The following is a 23266-nucleotide window of genomic DNA, read 5'->3' as shown; positions in this document are numbered from 1 at the left end:
AACGAACATAATCCGTTCCAAGACTTTGTTCGCTATCTGAATTGTTCGTTAACCGATTATCGATTCACCATAGGTTTTTATGGAAATTTGATTAATTCGTTCTGGAAACTTCAAAAAATAAAAAAACATATATATGGAAAAATAGTGATTATGAATTATTCAATTATGAATGCAAGTATTGAATGTGGAGAAGATATTAAAAGGTTCCCTGAACAATTTAATAGAATAATAAACAACTATAGATAAACTACCAGATGTTAATATAAAAATACTTTTCTGAATCTTAGTTTTCATATATACTGTTTCTAATGCAAATGAAGCTATTTGTCTGATTCAAATATGTATATTTGAGTCAGACAGATTGTCAAATATACATATTTGATTAGATAATTTATTTAACAATTTCTAGTCCTCATTTGATCATTACATCATTATGGCATATATATTTTAAAAAATATATTTTTACATAACATGATATAACTTTATTTTTACGATATTAGGAGAAGCATGTTGGTGGACCATTCATCCTGCATCCAAACAAAGATCTGAAGGTGAAAAAGTCAGAGTTGGGGATGATTTAATTTTAGTTAGTGTTGCCACTGAGCGTTACTTGGTATGTAAAAAATTTTAAATATTTTACATCCAATGTATTTTTTATATTTAGTGTCTACATTGATTTACAGATTCATTAGTGTTTTATTATTGTCATGTATTTGTCAACTGCATAAAACGATTTATTTTAATTACTTTTCATTATTTAGTATATGATAATCCTAATTTCTTCAGTTTTGTTTACATATGGATTTATTAATATAATTAATTTGATTATAAAAGATAATATTTTGCCAGATATGACATTTTATATTGCTTTAAATAATTGGAATAGCTATTGGAAAGCCTACCATGTTGACAAATGCAGATTTGAGTTGATTAGATTTTCTGGAATTTTTATTGATGGTCTAGTTTGAATGTGGGCTCCATTTCTTATCATTTGGCTAGCCTATTGAAACTTGGCTGAATGTAATGTATTTGATATAAAAGATTTCTTAGTATCTGGGTAGAAGAGAGTTACATATATATAAAACTCTATAAAACTTATATATAAAAGTTATATATAGATATACCGTGTTTCTTCAAAAATAAGACAGTGTCTTATATTAATTTTTGCTCTGAAAAATGCGCTAGGTCTTATTTTCAGGGAATGTCTTATTTTTTCCAGGAAGAAGAATTCACATTTATTATTGAACAAAAAAATTCCCAAGTCGAACTTAGACGAGAGTGACGTATATCCGGTGTGTCGAACTGTCGCCTTTTTATAGCGTCAACATCGGACTCGATGACCAATTAGTGCTTACTGAACCGTAGCACTATGCAAATGTCATGTGGCGTGATTCCCGGCCGACCAATTAGCCATCACCAGCCGTAACGTTATGCAAATCTGTGATTCCCAAGCCATAGTCTTATGCAAATCATGCTGTGTGGCGTAATTGTCTGCTGACCAATCAGTGGGTGTACTTTCAAAAAGCCAACGGCCACTTTCAACCATCTGTCGATGACCATTACGACTAAAAAAAAACTTCGCTAGGTCTTACTTTCAGGGGGAGGTCTTATATTTCGCAATTCAGCAAAATCTGTGCTAGGTCTTATTTTCTGCGGTTGTCTTATTTTCGGGGAAACACAGTATATATATGAAACTAATGCAGCTATTGTCTAATTTTATAGACATATTAGATTTAAAACTTCATAGTTAAAAGCTCAAAAAATATATAAAATTCTTTGGAACACATCATCTTAGATACCATCTATTTATGCCAAGTATATGCATATTTTAAACATAGGATAATATATGATATAAATTATGAAACTTTGATATATTATGTTTTGAAATTTTGAAACTTTTGATATGATTTTTATCTTTCAAAATTAATGAAGTTTTCTAAATATTATCTTTAAGATAAATAGCAAAAGAATTTTTTATTAAATATTTTTACACTTAATAAAACATTTAACACTTTCTATCGCTGAGAATACTTTATTTAAACACAAATGTTTTCAGCCGAATGGAATAGGCCATCTTCAGGTAAACTGGTATTAGAACATATTTCAAAATTGTATTAAATGGAACATTCAATCATTACAAATTCAAAATTAAAACGAAAAATAAAACTAACAAATCAATAACCAAAAAAATAAATATACTAAATACATTGAAGCCATAACAATATAAATAATATTAATAAAATAAAACGAAAAAAAATATATAAATAAAATAAATACATAAAAATTAAATGGATAAAAAAATACATAAAAAGGCATCCCAATATAATGGCAGACAGGGACTAAGAATTTGTATATTTTTATTTTATGAAGAACTTCCATGCAGAAGCTAATCCATCTGAATCCCTTGCATTGATACAACCATCCCTTAATTTACTTTTATAGATTTCAATCTCTTCATGTTGCAAAGCCAATGATAGGGACTGCATGGTCTTGAGAATAGTTGCTTCATTCCGTTTAACTTCAGAAGCTTCCGCTTGTGTCATACTTGACAAAACCGTGTTACAGTGTTCTTTATTAATGTCATATTTGTGTTCTTTAAGCCTAATATTAATAGCTAAATTCCTTCTTGTGACTTCAACCTAGTACTTCTTAATTCCTAGCTGTTGGTTTTCAAATGGAATTTTATACATGCCCGCTGTTTCTTCTTTCTTAAGCTTGTCCTTGTCGTTTCTGAGAATATTATACAAATTAGGAGCTCTTTTTTAAACAATTTTGAAGTGTTTTTTGTCTGAAACTTGCTTTGTGATGATCTTGATGTTTTTATTATATGGGTGTAAGGAACCAAGTCCGAGCGTTATTTTTAGTTACTTTTATTTTTGCTTTTATTCTATTTTTGTTTGGGGCTTATGTTTTGTTAGGACGAAGGTTTCCTCACCACTCACCTTTAGAAACTTAAAAATAGAAGAGAAACCAACTCACCAACAAGAGAAAAGTGCCGTAGAAAAACTCGCACACATTTACGCTCCTGAGCAAAAAAAAGTAAGTCTGCACCGAGAAAGAGGGGGAGACCCCACAAGCACAACTTGCTAAACCTTAAAGAATAAAACATCCCAAAAATTGTCAAAAAGAATAATGTAAAAGGTTAGCAAGTATTGTCGGAAAATAGACTGCCAGGCAAACAAGAAAAATTTATTGTTAGTAATAAGTATGTAAATGAGGGGAGTGATCTCACTCAGAATTGTGACGTCACCTCACAGTATAAAGACCAAACCTCAAGTCAAGATGACCAAGGTGAGCTTCTGATAGCAACGAGCGTGGTGAGCTTCATAGCAGCAAACAAGAGAGAGGTGTCCGATAGGATAAAGTACAGGTAGGCCTCCTACAACGCGGTACCTTTACAACGCAGTTGGAAAAATGCGGAATTTTTCTTACAACACGGTACTTTTACAATGCGGTTTACCATATTTAGAAACGAATTATATTCACATAACAGAAAAATCGCAACGAATCACGTGATACGAGCTGCAGTTCGGCATACTGAGCTAAAAGTCTTTGAAAACAGCTGTTTGTCGACGTTGGCATGTTATTCCCTTGAAAGTTTCAGGGAAAGACCGGTTTCTAGACAGATGTGCATCAGTTACCGTAAACACTCAAATATATCACTAAATTTTTGAACATTTATACTCTTTCAATAAGTGAGGACCGCAGAAATGGTCCAAAATACAGTATAAACTTCTAATGGGTGTATATTTTTAACAACATAGTGAAAGGAAGTTATTTTTTGCGATTTTTACTGTTCACAAAACTGATTGAAAAAATTTTAGCCATAACAATGCCGAATGAAAAGAAAGGACCGTCGTTAAAAAGGAAATTTATAACTCTTCAAAGATAGAAATTTTGGATCGAATTAAAAAATCAAGAGCGGATAGCTGATATTAGTAGGCATTTTAATTTAAATGAGTCGACTATTCGGTCGATTAAGCAATCGGGAGAAAAGATTAGAAATTTGGTCGCATCCNCGTTAAAAAGGAAATTTATAACTCTTCAAAGATAGAAATTTTGGATCGAATTAAAAATCAAGAGCGGATAGCTGATATTAGTAGGCATTTTAATTTAAATGAGTCGACTATTCGGTCGATTAAGCAATCGGGAGAAAAGATTAGAAATTTGGTCGCATCCAGATCATCTATTCTTGTGAAAAATGTTGCTCATCCGAGAGCACCTATAATGGAAAAAATGGAACAAGCACTAATATTATGGGTAGAAGATATGAACAAGAAATGGTTGCCTTTAAATAAAACCTCACTTAAACATAAAGCCTTAAAAATATAGTAGAACCTCCATTATCCGGACCTCCATTATCCGGATTTTCAATTATCCAGATTGTTCAAAATAAACAAAAATTTTATGAATTTGCTGATTTGCACTTGGCGAATTATGACACTGTTTATGTACATGATGCAATGCATAACTTTTTTTGTTTCAACAACGTCTCACCCGGCACAGTGGTCGTAAACTCTTAAATATATTTTACGTAGTAATAAAAATATAACTTGACATACGTATTTATAAATAATTTATATTCAAATTACATCATTTCTATGACCAAGGGCGGCGTAAGGCATGGATGACGTGGGCCACCGCCTATGCCTCGCGGTCCGAAGGGCCTCGCGCCTCGAAGGTTTATGCATTACTTAAAAGCCGCAAACGCGACGGAAAAATTTTACTCGTCATAAAACGATAAATAGTTTGTCAAATTTGTATTCATAAAAATGCAGTTTCAACTGCTTTTTATTTTATAAAATCTGTCTTCTTGCGCCACCAGAGGGCCTTTTAAACAATAGGTAGTCTGTTAGCGTTGGTCAGTAGTAGTCCAAATTCAATACGAACGTTTGTTTCTTGAAAATTTGATCATGATTTAAATACAGTATTTACTTTTAATATTACCGATATGTCATCAAAAAGTAAACGTGTTGTGTTATCATTAAAAGACAAATTAAAGTATTTGTTTCGATTATCCGGATTTTTCCTTATCCGGACTACTTTCATCCCCAATTAGTCCGGATAATCGAGGTTCTACTGTATTTGATTATTTAAAACAAATGGGACAGTCGTCAGCTGATGAAACCAGTGTTAAATTCGTGGCTAGCAATGGCTGGTTTGAAAAATTCAAAAAACGCCATTCAAACGCCAAGTTCTTCTCTTTTTAGAACCGAATCCCAGTTTTTGTATTAAGTTGGTGTCTCCTATAACGCGATTTCCCACAACGCGGTATTTTCAAGGAACGTATCTACCACGTTGTAGGAGGCCTACCTGTAGTTTCAAGGTGATTTTGAAGTTATTCGATTTGTGGATTGACGAATAGAGAAAGTCTTGAGAGTTGAGGAAATAGGTTCCTAGTGTATTGAGGTGATGATTAGGATCGTTAATTCATAAGAATTATTGTACATAAGTTAATTCTTTGAAATTTTGTCGAATTGCAAAGGGGAATAGAATTAAGTTAGAAAATGGATTGATTTGAGTTTTGTCGGGTTGATTCTTATTGATTTACGTTGAATAAATTGTTATTTGATTTTTACTAAATTTTGTATATAGTTATTACTAGAAATTTAATTAAATATTGGATTGTTTTTTTTGACAAACTTTGTCATTATTTAATTCAGTGCACTCTTAAAGTCCAGACCTGGCACATTAACGCAAATTGACTTTCGGATAAACGATGCTCTACTGTATGTTCGAATACCAGTTTACCTGAAGATGGCCTATTCCATTAGACTGAAAACGTTTGTGTTTAAATAAAGTATTCTCAGTGATAGAAGGTGTTAAATGTTTAATTAAGTGTTTTAAAAGAAGCTGAGTTTGATATTTAATTAAATATTTTTACTTCAAACTTGTAGAAATCTTTTAAGTTTTAAAAATCAGATTAGTATTTAAAATGATCAGAATATTTTATTTGATTATTTTAAATTATTTGCAATATAAGAAGTTCTAATTATATATTCTTTAACAAGTAAGGTAAATTTAAATGTCTATTAATGAATTTTATCTAGTATGTAGTACTATTTTTTATGCTTTGTTTATTTATATTAAATATGTGAATTCTGTATAGAATAAATCATTTAATATTTCAGCATACAGCACGAGAAGGTGAAAAAACAATTGTTAATGCTAGTTTCCATTTAACACATTGGTCTGTTGCTCCTTTTGGTACTGGATCTAGTCGTGTTAAATCTGTTGGTATGTAATTTTAACATAACTTTGACGTATTTTATGATTATTGAAAATGATAATTTGTATTAATTTAACAAAAAGATTGAATCAAATAAGCTGTTAGTTTGATGGATATTTTACAAATTTAGTTATACAAAACACCAAAATTTCTAGAATAGACTGGTTTTAGACTAGTTTATTAATATTTTGAATTTGTTATATTGTGAATTGTTGCAAAGAACTCTGTTCTATGGAACAGTTCATATTGTAGATCTGTTTTATAATTTATGTTAAAGATTTTAAAAGGTTTAGAATCATTGAATACTCTTTCATTTCTTTAGGTATTTAAATTTTCATATGTTTATAGAGCACAGTTGTGAAATATATAATTTGAATATGCCTTTGATGATTTTAGGAAAATCATGATGGCAGATGGATGTGTTTTTTGATTCTCAAAGGATTCTGTACATTTTCTAAAGACACTCTGTAAATTTAGATAAAGGAGTTGCTGTTGGAGGAGTTCAATAATTGGAGTTGAAATTAGAAGAAAATCTGCATAATTGCATAATTTGCTTTTGCTTTTAAATTCACTTTTAAATACAATCAAAACTGTGGGTTATATTTGTAAAATTCCAGTATATATTATATTTCATTGAAATGAGATATTTTTTAATCTGAAATTTTAATAAGTTGAAAAGAGAAATATTATGATTGAACAATGAACTATATTTTAACTGTAATTTTGAATATTCTAAAATATATATCAATGCAATACAGCATTTTTACTTTTCCAACTCTGTTATACCGTATTTACTTGTGTATAAGATGACCTCGCATATAGAACGAGATGTGACTTTAAAGATCAAAATAAATTAAATTAGATTTATTTATATAATTCTAATTTTATTTTGTTTAATCAAGTAAAATATCAAATGCATATATTAAGGCAAACAACCATGTTTTCTTGATGCTATCACCTTTAGTCTACTTGGACTCACTCTCTGAAGCTTTGTTACAACTCTCCTCTTTTTCACTCTCATTCCACAAAGCATCATCCTCTGATCCATTGAGTGAATTTGAAATGCAGTATTTCTTGAATGACCTTGCTATCAGCTCTTGGGAAATACTTTTTCATGCAACTGATACTGATATAGCAAAACCAAAACATTATAATTTGCATGACTGGAAAAAGTTTATTTTTAATTATTTAGAATGTGCAAATATTTATTAAAAATACCAATTTAACAAATATGAAATAACTATATTTATAGTCATTGCTAAGTGATCAGTATTTCATTAATGATTCTATAAATAACAAGGAACTATTTTCTGTGGACGAATGAGATGCAATGCAGTTTCTAATTGATGGATGTAGATTTAAACCAATAAACAAAGGGGGATGTGTCTTAGTTTGTTTACAGTAGGTGTCAACTTACCATAAATAGACTGTAGATTGGTATTTAATGAGTTAGAAATAGCAACCAATCATTCCTTTCCTGAAAGCTATTTTCAGACCGTCTCTTTGAAAGTGACATTCACCTTGACCTCGATAGCACTGTGCTATAATGACAGCATGAACTATACATGGTTCACAAAAATTATTGAAAAATGCAAAGAATCCTTTGCTCATGCTTATAGGACAACCTAATTTTTTGAAGCAGTGAAAAATAAATAAAAATCTTGTGTTAATACGATATATAACAGGAAAAGTATGGTGATCAGTCAAAAAATGAACCCCAAGATTTTTACATTTTTGGACTTGGGACAAAGAAATTGAAAAAATTTGGGGGTTTTTCCATATGGGTGTGTGTGGGGGGCATGACTTTGTTCATCTTCTTTGAAACTTAATAACTCTCATATTTTTGTCAAACATTTCTGAAATTTTGCAGGAAGATTTGTATATTACAAGGATTGATGCTAGTAAATTTTGGTGGTTAAAGGTTGAGGGGATTGGAGGGAGAGATAGAGGGAAGGGTTATATGTCATATCTCAAGCAGGGTCAGATTTAATGAAGATTTTACTTGTTATTAGCATTTACAATTTTATAAAACTTATCTCTACACTTAAAATTAAGCTTTATGCCATTTTATTATAATTAATTATATAAAAAGTTTTAAATAAAATATAACAGATGGCACTGCATGCAGTTTTAAATGTTGTTGCTGGGAAAGTTAAGCAACTCATTGCTGGATTTTTTTTAATATCTTATGTTAAAATTTTGATTTTGTAGAGATAATATAATTACAATGGCAATTGTATATATTTTTAAAATACAGTCGACCCTTCATAACGCGGTAGATACGTTTTGCTTTATAAGAATTTTGCATTGTAGGAATCCTCAAATACATGAGCCAATCACAGCTTGGCACGTGTGCAGTTTATGGACTACGGCTGTTTGAAAGGTTTTCTTACATAAAATTAATCGATTCCAGACTAATTTGACTCAACATTTCCAAAACACGTGTAATTTTTTGGGAATAATCCGTATAAACTATGCTATAAACAAAAAATTGTAGGATTACTTACCGAGTGTGCACCATTTGATGATGCCATTGTTTAAGCTTGTTTTCTTCATGGAGCAGTGCACCAAATGGCGGCTGCGTTTACTGATAAGTTATTTTTCTGCAAAAAATTTGTTGAACGTTTTAGACATCATTAATAGAAATAATTTTTATGGCTGTTGAATAAGAAATGTTTTTTTTCACAAGAAATGTATAAAATTACAGTACTGTATTAGACTTACAGTACCTAATTTATATACTGTACAGACGATAGTAAACTCAACTTACACGCCTAAACTCTTTGTAGTGTGTAAGTAGTTCGGCTGCTCGTCCACTATTGGTCCAGATTAGACAATCCTGTCGCAACATGAGTCGGCGATGATGTTTTATCGCATTTTACGAGTCTCTTTTAGCATCTTTATATGAATACGGTCGCAGTTTTTTCGCCGCGATATACGAATCCGCATTATATGAACCCGAGTTATAGGGGGTCTACTGTATTAGTATTAAATTAGAAATGTAGTTTTAATTAAGAATTACAAAGGTTTAACAGTTTTTTAAAATATAATATAGGATATGTATTTGGTGGTGAAGTGCTTAGATTTTTTCATGGTGGAGATGAATGTCTTACTATTCCAGCTTCATGGACTGAAGTGCAAGGACAAAAGTAAAATAATAATATATTTTAAATTTATGTTTTCATTACAATATTTTATATGCATTATGAATATTTTTTTCTATATTTATATAATTCAAATACTTTTAAATAAAAAAAAAATAGTTTAAAATGAAATGTATGTATATATATATATATATGAGCTGCTTGAGGAAACATAATGGTAAGCACTATTGCCAATGCCCAAAGTGTGATCTTCTGGCTCTTGTTCCATTATGAAACTAGAGTGAATGTTCACCTAGTTAGCCCCAATGATGGCACCTCCGTTATCGGAATGACGATTGTTTACACTACTTTTTTAGCGAAATCAATGTTTTATTTTNTCTGGTTGCAAGCTCTTGGCACAGACAGATTACTTACATAGACACAATCAAGTAGCAAATATAATACGTCAAGAGCTTGCAAAGAAACACATATTGGTAGACATTCACGAACCATACTACAAGACAGTATTGGAAACCAACATTCCACAGACAGTATTGGAAAACAACACGCACAAAATGTACTACGACAGAGCCATAATCACAGATAAAGCAATTTACCACAACAGACCAGACATCACACTCATTGACAAACACAATAAAATCACATACATTATAGACATAGCCGTTCCAAACACTTACAATGTACAAAACACATGCACTGAAAAAATTAGCAAGTACACATAACTCGCCCAGGAAATAAGGCATCTGTGGAGGATGGATAGGATGCTTATTGTACCTGTTGTTTTCTCCTGTACAGGTGTGATACCACACACACTACACAAAAGCCTGTAGTGTGATGTATGTATTTCTATTCAATTGTAATATAAATAAATACATCACACTACAGAAGGCCATATATTGAATACATGCCACATTGTTAGGAAATTCCTGAATACAGACACTGAAACACATATTTAATTTTTGTTTTTGGTTGCTATAGTACACAGCCATTGGTTTCAACCGAGTATAACCCAATAAATAATAATACTAAACACCATCATTTTAGCTATATATATAGCTAAAACGATGATGTTTAGTACAAAAATGACTGAATCTTTTTGTATCTCTTATAAAGTAGAACCCTGATTATTTAAGATAATGTGAACCAATGTTACCTTGGAGATAACCTAAAACTCAGATAAAACAGATGACCTTGGTCATTTTGGAATAAAAATTATGAATGTAAAATATTTATTACATCACTTTTAAGTCTCTTTTTACACTTTATTGAATTTAATCATTATATAAGAACAACATTTTTATATTATTTATTATATGTAGTTAATATATACGTACATCAGTTTTTATTTTTATTTTTCAAAACTAAACTTCAATGTGAGATAAACCATTCTATTAAATGTAGTTACATTTAATTAATAGAATGGTTTATCTCACATTGAAGTTGAATTTTACAAGCTAATAGAAACAAATTATTTTGTAGTATGTTTTACTGTTTTGAACTTTTTTTTATTAATTACAGTGTAAGAAAAGTAGTATATTCAGTTACAGGTTTCTCTTGGATAATGCAAAACCTCAATTAATCAGGGTTCTACTGTGTATCTCTTCAGTCAAGCTGTTTAAGTTATATTATTGGCAAATTCATATCATTGTGAAGCTTATATTTCTGGAATGGTTTTTTAATCTTTTGATTCATGATATAAGGAAGATATAAGTAAAGATAGTAAGAATATAACATAAGGTAAACATAGTAAAGATATAAGGAAGGTAAATTTAATTAGTAAAGATAACCTGCTAGTTTTATTTTATCTTCACTACTTCACTACTGTCATCATATCTATAATACTGACACTTTCACAACAGAATTTTTCAGTTTGAGACTTTGCAGTCCAGAAAGTTGAAAATCATCCAAATCATAAAATCACATATCACATATCGATTCAGAAAATAATGAAATGATTTTTCACAAATCTGGCAACACTACTCACAAAATATCAGTATGCATGTTATGTTTGTTTGTTTATTTTATAAAGGTTTAAAAGAAAAAAAGTAGATAGAATTAAAAATGCAAAAGAAATCAAAGTTTTGTGAATTCTTCAAGGCAGTTGCAAAGTCAGAAGCTCAACCACTAGATCACTGAGGTGGTTAAATGTCAGCTTACTGCTCAGGGAACCAGGGTCAAGTTTGGGGTGAGAAACTCCCCAGGAATTTTTCATAGGTGGCCTGGTCCAGACAAGTTGGGTCCCATCTGTCAACACCCAGCTGTCTCATTGGAGGCCTGGCCAAACTTGAAGTAGATTTGGGAAAAAGATGTTTTTAGTGGAATAGGGCAGAAAGAATAAAAAAAAAACTTATTTTATAGTAAAACTTTCTAAATATTTAATTGATTTATTTCTGTTTGTGAAATTTTATTGTGTTGTTATTTAAGGATAAAACAGCATTGATTTAATTTAATATAATAATTTTCTTTATTTTCCAAGTATTATTTAGTAAATTCAAGTATGTTTATATAATTTTATTATTATATATAATTTTTTTAGGGATTATAGATAAATTTTTGATATGATTCAATCTTGTGCATTTTAATAAAGTAGTTGAATTTTTTTATTTAAAAAGTTTATTATTCATATTCAGAGCATGAAGAAAAACAAACAAAATTGAAAGCTTTAAGAAATAGACAAGATCTTTTTCAAGAAGAGGTGAGTTTAGTTTAGAAGTTTTTTTAATTTTTAAAATGTAGATCTGAAATGTTTCATTAGAATAATTTAAAGAAATTCTGTTCAAAATATTTATTAAAAATAATATCAACTAATAATATTGGGTTGTTTGGAAAGTAATTTCGTTTTTTTTTACCACTAGACAGATTAGTCGTATTTTTCCCACCATTTTCATTTTAAACTGCATTATCATTATATATTTTGACAGCTAGTATTTTAAGGCTTATTTTTAAAAAATTTTGTTTTATTTTGTGCAATTGTTTATTTTTTGTGTCCCATGAAACATGGAAGATCGGAAGATTGACATATTTTGCTTTTTTATTACCAAAAAATCAAAATGCTGTTCAAGCAAGAAAAAAATTGTGGTACATGTATGGAGATGATGTATTGAGAGAAAGACAGTGCCAAAACTGGTTTACAGAATTTTGTTCTGGCAATTTCAATATTGAAGATGTACCATGTTCTGGATGGCCAGTTGAAACCAATGAAAACAAAATGAAGGTACTGATTGAAATTAACTGCCAAATAAAAACACGTGAAATCACTAAGAGATTAAATTTGTCAAATTGAACTGTTTACAATTACTTGAAACAAATTGGTTTTGTTTCAAAGCTTGATATATGGGTTCCACATGTTCTTAAAGAGAAATGCTCTCTTTGGTGGGATTTTAAGGAAATTTTTTTTGGAGCTTTTACCAGACAATTTAACAATTGATTCGAAAGTGTGTTGCCATCGAGTAAACCAGTGGTTCTTAACCTGTGGTCCATGGACCACTGGTGGTCCCTGAAAGCAGCCTAAGTGGTTCGTGAAGTCATCCTAAAATTATTAAATAAATGACGATGATNTATTTATTTCTGTGTTTGTTATATCTACGGAGACTTGAGAGACTCTGTGTGGTGATTTCTTGTAACCATGAACAAATCAAAAGACGAGATAAGATTAACGAGAACATTTATTAGCTTACATATATCTGACTTGGATTTTACACAAATTGCGAAATTATACCCCGACTTACGTGAATTCGACTTACACGGTTACCGCTCAGTCCCACCTATCGCGTAAGTTCGGGGTATTACTGTATTCTATTCTATGTTATATTGTTGTATAAACATAAACAAATAAATAAAGAATTGCTATTTTTCTACAATGAACTTCAAAATCTGTATCAAAGTTTCATCTATAACATTAGATCTACATTCAGCCAATCATATAAGTCTAACATCACACTCCAGAAAACTGGAAGTTTTACCACTATTTGTCTCTCACTTCAAAGATTTAATTGAGGATTTCAAGTACTTACAACACACTTTGATTTAAAACTTTGTCATAATTTGCATATATATTTATTAAATGTTTTCCTAATTATTTTGTGTTTGTAATTGTTTGAGATAAAATTAATTATTGTTTAAGATTATAATAGTGATGTATCAAGTTTCATTACAGGGCAGTTCTATTTTACCTTCTAAAATTTACTTTTTTAATTTCTACATTCTATAATTTATTTTTTCCTAAATATCCATCTCTTATGTAGTCAATCAACATGATTAATTTTAAATTATTTTTTACTTTATAAACATAAAAGCTGTCCATAAATTACATGATACAAATGTGAGTGGGTATACAGATAGTCATTATAATGCATCACAAAGAGTGGGATGTTTACAAAAGCATTATATAATTCTAGGATCTCAGCCCTCAATAACAATAATTCATTTTTGTTTCCAAAGAGTTGCATAGCAAACTCTAGTGTTTATGTCATTGCTTTGTACATAATTAATAAAATAATGTAATGTTCAATACCCTATGCTATCTATATATTAGTCTTTAGTACAATTAGAGGAATCTATCTAGAATATGCATAGTATAATTTTGGAGATAAATACTAGATGCATTATAGAATGTTGTAGTAGCAGAATGGTAGTTGAAATATATAAATTATTTTATACAATTTATGGATGATTCTATATACTGATTCCTAAAGATTTTTTTAATTATTTAACTATAACAGAACAGCAAGTTCTGACAAATGCTATCAACATGTGAATGATACTGCTAAGTTTTCAGCAAGTTTTAGGACAGTAACTGTATATATGTACTTTTGTTTGTGAGAATCTTAAAACATATTTTTTTCCTCATGTAATAAAATCAACAAAGCAGGCTACATTAGACAAATATCTAAATGATTAAATACTGTATAAGTTTAATTCACTGTAATATAATAGAACATCGTTAAATAAATAAGAATTATTGAAGAAAAGCTATAATATTTTCATTTCTGCTTAAGAAGTTTCCCACTTAAGAAATTTTTAAGTTGGTCTCTAAAAAACTTAACAAAGTTCTACTATGAATTCAAATGATTTGAGAATATATATCTAAACCAGAATATATATTCTTAACCAAGTTCTACTATATATATATATATATATATATAGTAGAACTTGGTTAAGAATATATATTCTGGTTTAGATATATATTCTCAAATCATTTGAATTCATAGTAGAACTTTGTTAAGTTTTTTAGAGACCAACTTAAAAATTTCTTAAGTGGGAAACTTCTTAAGCAGAAATGAAAATATTATAGCTTTTCTTCAATAATTCTTATTTATTTAACGATGTTCTATTATATTACAGTGAATTAAACTTATACAGTATTTAATCATTTAGATATTTGTCTAATGTAGCCTGCTTTGTTGATTTTATTACATGAGGAAAAAAATATGTTTTAAGATTCTCACAAACAAAAGTACATATATACAGTTACTGTCCTAAAACTTGCTGAAAACTTAGCAGTATCATTCACATGTTGATAGCATTTGTCAGAACTTGCTGTTCTGTTATAGTTAAATAATTAAAAAAATCTTTAGGAATCAGTATATAGAATCATCCATAAATTGTATAAAATAATTTATATATTTCAACTACCATTCTGCTACTACAACATTCTATAATGCATCTAGTATTTATCTCCAAAATTATACTATGCATATTCTAGATAGATTCCTCTAATTGTACTAAAGACTAATATATAGATAGCATAGGGTATTGAACATTACATTATTTTATTAATTATGTACAAAGCAATGACATAAACACTAGAGTTTGCTATGCAACTCTTTGGAAACAAAAATGAATTATTGTTATTGAGGGCTGAGATCCTAGAATTATATAATGCTTTTGTAAACATCCCACTCTTTGTGATGCATTATAATGACTATCTGTATACCCACTCACATTTGTATCATGTAATTTATGGACAGCTTTTATGTTTATAAAGTAAAAAATAATTTAAAATTAATCATGTTGATTGACTACATAAGAGATGGATATTTAGGAAAAAATAAATTATAGAATGTAGAAATTAAAAAAGTAAATTTTAGAAGGTAAAATAGAACTGCCCTGTAATGAAACTTGATACATCACTATTATAATCTTAAACAATAATTAATTTTATCTCAAACAATTACAAACACAAAATAATTAGGAAAACATTTAATAAATATATATGCAAATTATGACAAAGTTTTAAATCAAAGTGTGTTGTAAGTACTTGAAATCCTCAATTAAATCTTTGAAGTGAGAGACAAATAGTGGTAAAACTTCCAGTTTTCTGGAGTGTGATGTTAGACTTATATGATTGGCTGAATGTAGATCTAATGTTATAGATGAAACTTTGATACAGATTTTGAAGTTCATTGTAGAAAAATAGCAATTCTTTATTTATTTGTTTATGTTTATACAACAATATAACATAGAATAGAATACAGTAATACCCCGAACTTACGCGATAGGTGGGACTGAGCGGTAACCGTGTAAGTCGAATTCACGTAAGTCGGGGTATAATTTCGCAATTTGTGTAAAATCCAAGTCAGATATATGTAAGCTAATAAATGTTCTCGTTAATCTTATCTCGTCTTTTGATTTGTTCATGGTTACAAGAAATCACCACACAGAGTCTCTCAAGTCTCCGTAGATATAACAAACACAGAAATAAATAACACGTAATAAATTGTAGCTGTGTGTCGATTCTGCACTACACGTCCGAACATGTAAGCTGAACAATAGTGTGGGGGAGTGAGTAATCAAAAGTTGTATGGCGCTCAAACAAAAGACGAATCGACGAGATTTGAAATTCGCATAACTCCGGGTTCGCGTAGATCGAGGTATTACTGTATTAATTTTATATTTTAATAAGGTTTGTTTTATATTTGTTTAAGAATAATAAACATTATGGTAAGATTATTTGGATGACACTCCTTTTGTTAATGATAACACAACATTTTCATATAGAGATTTTTGGAACTAAATTTTTTTTTACAAAATTATCTTTTTCATATTCTAGAAAATTTATCTCAAATTTTGTGAAGGTTTTATTTTTAATACACAATCCTCACCAAGCCCCTTAATTTGCTGAGATGATTTATTTTGATATAAACTAACATTTTCAACCTATTCAATAGTCCATCTTCAAGTTTACAAAACTTTTAGTTTTATTTTTATTGTCTTTAAATTTAATTTAAACTATTTTAACTTCTAATTTAAACTATTTGGTACATAAAACTTATTTTTATTCTGATGTGGTACACAATAATCTAATTGTATTCAGCCGTTTTATAATTAATTATAATAATACTTTTTGTTTTTCAGGGTATTCTGAACCTGATTTTGGAAACAATTGACAAGATTAATGTTATCACAAATCAGGGATATTTAGTCTCATTTATGGGTGAAGAAGCTGGTCAAAATTGGGATGCAATATCAGGATATCTTTATCAATTATTAGGTATTTAAAATATTTATAAAATTAAAACTTGTATTTTCAAACAACATTTATATTTATATAGAATTTTTCTTATTATTTTCCTAGTTTTTAAAATAAATAAATAAGCTTTATATAACTAAATAAATTAGTAAGATATTTTTGAATTCAAATATCCATTATCAGAATCCAACATCATTGAAGAACAATTTAATTTTTCAAATTTAATTGTTCTTCAATGATGTTGGATTCTGATATTAACAATTTCAACAATTAATTTAAAAATTTTTCTAACATAAAACAGTTAATATCTTTAAGTTTCATATAATCTGTTGACAAATTATTACTATAAAAAATATATTGAAATTTCAATGCATGTTTATGTAATATATATTTTTTGAATTATAGCTGCAATAATTAAAGGAAATCATACTAACTGTGCACAATTTGCACAATCTCATAGATTGGATTGGTTATTTAGCAGATTAGGCAGCCAACAGGCTACTGAAGGCACAGGTAATTTATTAATGATTATTAATAAAAATTATTTATCTTAAATGTATAAAATGTGTAGATAAATTATTAAACTTTCAAAATTATATAAACTAGATTTTTTAAATTTAATTAATTTTTATAACTGTACATGATAAATATTTTATTAAAATAGTTTATCTTATAGTATATCTCAAAGTTTATTTTAGAACTTTTATTATTTTTACAACAAATTTAAAAGTGAATTGTTATTTTTATAGGCATGTTGGATGTATTGCATTGTGTTTTAATTGACAGTCCTGAAGCTCTAAATATGATGAAGGAAGAACACATTAAAGTTATTATTTCCTTATTAGAGAAGCATGGAAGGGATCCAAAGGTATAAAATGTTTGGAGTGGTAAATAATAATATATAACAAATAAGTTTACTGTTGAGAGAGATTTTATTTAATTCAGTATGTAAATGGCATTCATTTTTCTTGGCCAAACGATCATTATTTTTAAAAGCCAGTTAACTAACATTGAACAAAAATCTAAATTAAAAATGTTTTAAGAATATCTTTTGTAAAAGTAATTAAAATTGTTAATATTTATTAGTACAAGGAAAGATAAGATTATTTCTGATATTCATGAATTATTTTTAAATTAATAGGTTAATATATTATAATTGATAATTAATTAGAAGACATTTTTCTAATTAAATTACTAATTTTATACTAAAGCTCATAACATGTTAATTAATTTTATGAATATAATTTTAATAAGAGTAAGTCAAATATTTAAGCTTTTTGAGCTATTTCAGTTTGATCTATAATTACTACACTTATAAACCAGTTTTCAGGAACAATGTAAAATATCATAAAAATTATACTTTAATCAAACCAAAACTTGTTTTTGATGAATGAAAATTTTCAAAAAGTTAGTAAACACTTTTTCTCTTATATTGGGGTATGTTTGAAAAGTTGAATGAGTTATCAATGATACATGATACAATTATCAATGACAATGATATTATTCTCATTTATAATGATATCATTGTTATTCTTTTGCTGAATATTTTGACTGATTTGTTTACAACAAAATAACTTTTTGTAAAATCAAAGTTATAAATGTTATTAGTGTATTTTTATCTGAGATATTTTTCTTAGATTACTTAAAGTGGGCAGTTATTTGTAACATTTAATCTTTTAATACAGAAATTACACACTTGAGTAGATGTAGAAACACCAGTATTACCAGATGCCATTTTCTTCATAATGTAAACTGATTATTTCTTTTAAGAATTTCATTAATGTTTCATTTAAAATGCTATCAGCATTGAGTATGTACACTGAGCAGAATTAGTACTTTATGACTGGCTTGTTAATAGTTTGTTTAACTTGTTTGACTTTATAAACATATCCTTGGTTTTTGTCTTATCATAGTAATTGTGGTGATGATACTTTTGTAACGAAAGTTAATTTTCCTGTATGTCATGCAAGAAGTAACCACCAATGAATAAGACATTCCTTTATCATGTGTGTTTATTATTTGTCCTGGTATGGCACTTGATTGATATTTGGTAATCTGTCCAATTTTTATTTCTTTAGTTAATTCTTGAAGATGAATGTGTGAGTAGTATATTTTAAAAGAATTTGAGATTTTGAAGCATGTTTGAAAAGTTTATTCCATGAAAAGCAATTTTGTATGTACAGGTAGCCCTCATAGAACACAGTACTTCTACAACATGGTTTGAAAATTAAGGATATCTCCTGAACAACATGACTTCCAGTTTTGCTCTAACATGTTTTGGATAGTATAGAGGTTTTGGAAATCCTCTATACTAAATTTCACAATTTTTAAGAGTAAACTTTTTTTTCAATATTTTTTTTATTCAAGTAAGCATGCATGTTGTCTCAAATTTGCCCATGGATTTTAGAATATTGAAATTTTCAAATTGTTTTGTGCTTTTTGTAAGATTTACTTTAATGAAAACTGATAGTGCAATTCTTCTTTGTCCTAACTTTTCTATCAACCAGGTGTCTTTATTGTTGCTTTCAGACTTTAGCTCTTAAGATTAAATAAATACTTTACTAAATACAAAAATTAAACATTTTTAGGTAAGTGTTATTAACATTTTTTTTTAAAACTGTAGGTAAGCAATTATTTAAAAAACGATGAATGAAATATGGCAGTACTTCAGTACTTGAACAATTCGATATTTCAACACATATTCTGGAAAAACATCACTCAGTACTTGAGTGAACAAACATGACCCTCTAGAACAAATTTTCATTTAATAATATGTTTTTATTTTACCATCCATAAAAATTTTTTATNACTTAACAAGAATTCTGCGTTACTGAACACGGCCCAGGGCTTCCATTCTGCCACTGATATTCGAGTATACAATAGCAATCTTATCGTTTTTTTTCACGTATAGTATAGAAATTTGTAATAAGATACATAATGCGGTTATAATAAAATATTAATTTTAATTAATCCAAAATACGTTAAAATATGAAAATAATCATGCAATATGTATTTATTTTTTAGAAAATACAAGGGAAGCGGTGCTTCCACTACTTCCAATGAAGGCAAACCATTGCACGATTGTTAGGAAATGAGACAGGGTTTGAGAATGAGAAAGTCTTTGCAACATTGAGAAAACAATGAGAAAGTCTTTGCAACATTTCCCTTTGACAGGGAAATGTTGCAAAGACTTTCCTGCATCTTCAGAAATGCTAAAAACTTTTCAACAGACACGGTGTATATAGGGTTGCCACCTCAGAACTTAGTCTCGCCCGGAGACGATGATTTAAGAAACAAAAAAACCCGGATGCATACATATACAGTTTTTCTATTTATATAAATTCCATAAAAAACAATTAAGTGTTAATCGTGCGTCATTAAAAGTTGATTAAAATCGCGATAAAATTTTTTCGCGCAGGTAAAATTTTTTGAATTAAAAAACATCCAAAAATAAAATATATTCAGAGTAATTAAAAAACATCCAAAAATAAAATTTTTTCAGAGTAACATCCAAAACATCCAAAAATAAAATTTTTTCAGAGTAACATCCAAAACATCCAAAATAAAATTTTTTCAGACCAAAAGACAGTTTGTTGTGTAACGCTATGTAACCTGCCCGAGTTAACTTGGGTCCAGACGTTAAGGTTAATTAAATTAATAATAATGTAAAAATATATGCAATGAATGTTGTTAATAATTTGTATTCTTAAATTATACTTTTATTTTATCAGAGGCTTAGATTCTCTGCAAAATGATGGACCAAGAGCAGAAGTTTTCAAAGATCTTGATTGCGAAGAAATGATTCGATGTTTGGAAGATCTAATTGAATATTTTGCTCAACCAGAAGAAGATATTGGTAGGTATATTTTGTATAAAGTACATGAAATTGTAAATGATATAAACATACAAACTTTAAAATATTGACATAATATAAATTCTTTGATACATCAAGAGGAAAAAAATATATTTTTTAAATCAAATTTTAACTTGAAAATAATTAAGAAAGTACAATCAAAATAATTTCATTTTGTTGGTGTAAAAATGGCAAAGGTTTAATGTAAACATTAAATTTTATCATCATCATTTGAATCAATAAGATCTCCTTAAGAATCTTTTGAAATTTAGAACAAATATTGAAAATTTACTACAGTGATGTTTTGTATTTCAAATTTAATTCATTCCAGGCGTCCATTCAAACTGTGAATTGTTCAAAGTCCAAATCAGTTTTTCCATTAGAAATAATGGAAGTAAATTAACCATTTCTAGACCCTAAAGAATACCCAATTTGATAAACTTAAAACAACAAATATATATACCTTAAGATAAAAATTAACAATTAAATGCCTTATAAATTAAAATATAAAAACAATAAATGAAATATGTAACTACTGTATAATAAAATGAAAATTGCATTAACTGGTCACACTTCAGTATGTTAAAAATGATTGCTAGATCTGCCACAAGTGTTAACTTTCTTTTTCACCTCAATCATTGATATTATAACCTTCCTCTTAGACTTTATTACTTTCACACATTTCTTGGATGCCATGGTTAATAAGTAAAGGTTATAGTGGCTTGAAAAGACAGATTTTATATATTTTTGATTGCTGTTGTTACATAACATAGACATGCAATTTAATTATAACAGTTGTGAAATTTAACACATTATTACTAATGTGAGATTTTATTTTTTATATAGAAGTTTATTTTAAACTTTTTACTTCACATTTTGTTTGAATAAAATCAAGTTGTAATATATTCTGATAAAAAAGCATATAAGACACATTATTCTTTATGAGTTTTGGAAAGGATATAACACTGTACAAACAACTGTACAACACAGTAAATAAAGTTTGTATTGTGTATAAGGAAGATGCTCTTAAACTTCAAACATATCAAATGTAATTACAAAAAACTACTTAGTTACATATGACTAATATATACTTATGAACAGGCTTATTACACACCCAGCTTGGTGTGTAATAAAACTGTTCATTAGTTATATGCAACTAAATAGTTTTTTGTAATTAAATAATACAGGCAAGAAGCTTTTTAATATATCAAATGTAGTTCAAAAAGTTTCGTTTGGAAAATTTTGAACTAAAGGATAATAATGTACAGTACAGTGCACCCAAAGGCTGCCGATGAATAATTTCACGAGGAAGTTGTTAAAAATTGATGAATAACACACAGTATAGTATCTATAATCAAACACAGCAAAAATGAAGTGTAAAAAAGCACTGAGCATAAACATACAAGCATAATGCAAATCCAAGTGAGCAATGTCTTGGCTACACAACATTTTATTTGAATATAAAATATTTTTATATATTTTACTTGTATGAAGAAATCTGTCATATCTACACATTCAATAACTGCACTCAAAGTGCACTTATTTACACTTTCAGTGCATTTTTCCATTCTGCACGCAATTTAAACTTTGAAGCATTGTTTGAACTACAAGGAAAATTTTTCTCAAATTTAGCATTCAACATTAGTCATTTAAAGTACAAGGTACCACTGTATTTGATTTTATTAAACTTATTTAATGTCTGATTTATGAGAAATATTTATATATTGCCTGCTGAGAATATTAGTGACATAACTCTGAAAATGCCATTTTGAGATAATTGCTGTCATACTTTTTGTCAAAACTTCAGTCTTTCCTACTTTTCCTATTCCTACTCAACTATTTGAGTTATCTAATTGAATGTTTTTTTTTGTTTGCAGCTAAAACACCACCTACTTGATGATGATCTAGCATATTAAGTTTTCTTTTCTCTCATAATTTTTTAAAAGTTTAGTTATGTCACAAAAGCATAAAAATTTGAATAAGTTTTGCATATTTTGTGGTGGAATAATGATATGACACATTTTACTACAGATGATGGGAATCTTATGGTGCACATAACTCAAAATCAATAATTTTGTAGTTATGTCACTAATGTTCTCAGCAGCCTATATGTGTGCTTACTTGTAAGTAAATTTATAAGATTATATTAGCTAATACTAATATTTTCTTTTTTATCATCAAAAATTTTTTTCAACATATAATTTACAGTTTAATTTGCATTATTAAACACAATAGTTTTGGAATAATTTGTGAGATATTCCACAGATGGGGGAATCCCTAACCCTTGAGTGGCGTTGGGTTGGTAAAATCCCTCTCTTTGTCACTGGATGGCTTAATAGGAGGGTCTTAGAATAATCGAGTGGGGAGGTCGCAGATAAGCTGATAGGGAGACTATTCTTTGAGTAATAACTGATATCAACACCAGTTAAACAAAACAACAAATTTAATATGGGACAAAAAGAGGTTAAATACATAGGAGGAGGTTACACTCTATAACTACTTAACAACTAATGGACCAAGAGAGAGTTTACAGAAACTGTTCAAGGTTAATACCTCTGTGAGAGAATGAGGATATCTTCTATGTCCAGGGAGGTATATTTGTTGGCAAT

General features: G+C 28.6%; 1 protein-coding gene across 1 annotated transcript in view; it reads left to right on the top strand.

The window, feature by feature from the left end:
- LOC111622781 (ryanodine receptor-like) overlaps positions 1-23266 on the top strand; it is a 420607-nt gene that overhangs the window by 11162 nt on the left and 386179 nt on the right. The window contains exons 6-13 of the mRNA XM_023365203.1: positions 501-613; positions 6132-6237; positions 9285-9378; positions 16260-16275; positions 16690-16825; positions 17210-17317; positions 17554-17672; positions 20519-20680. Of these exons, the coding sequence (XP_023220971.1) occupies positions 501-613; positions 6132-6237; positions 9285-9378; positions 16260-16275; positions 16690-16825; positions 17210-17317; positions 17554-17672; positions 20519-20680 (854 nt within the window). The remainder of the gene's footprint in view (positions 1-500; positions 614-6131; positions 6238-9284; positions 9379-16259; positions 16276-16689; positions 16826-17209; positions 17318-17553; positions 17673-20518; positions 20681-23266) is intronic.

The sequence above is a fragment of the Centruroides sculpturatus genome, unplaced genomic scaffold, assembly GCF_000671375.1.
Source record: "Centruroides sculpturatus isolate CEXI.00-Female unplaced genomic scaffold, Cexi_2.0 scaffold157, whole genome shotgun sequence".
In the NCBI taxonomy this organism is placed as follows: Eukaryota; Metazoa; Arthropoda; class Arachnida; order Scorpiones; family Buthidae; genus Centruroides; species Centruroides sculpturatus.
Note: the sequence above shows the minus strand (reverse complement) of the source record. Positions and strands in the feature narration are given on the sequence as shown.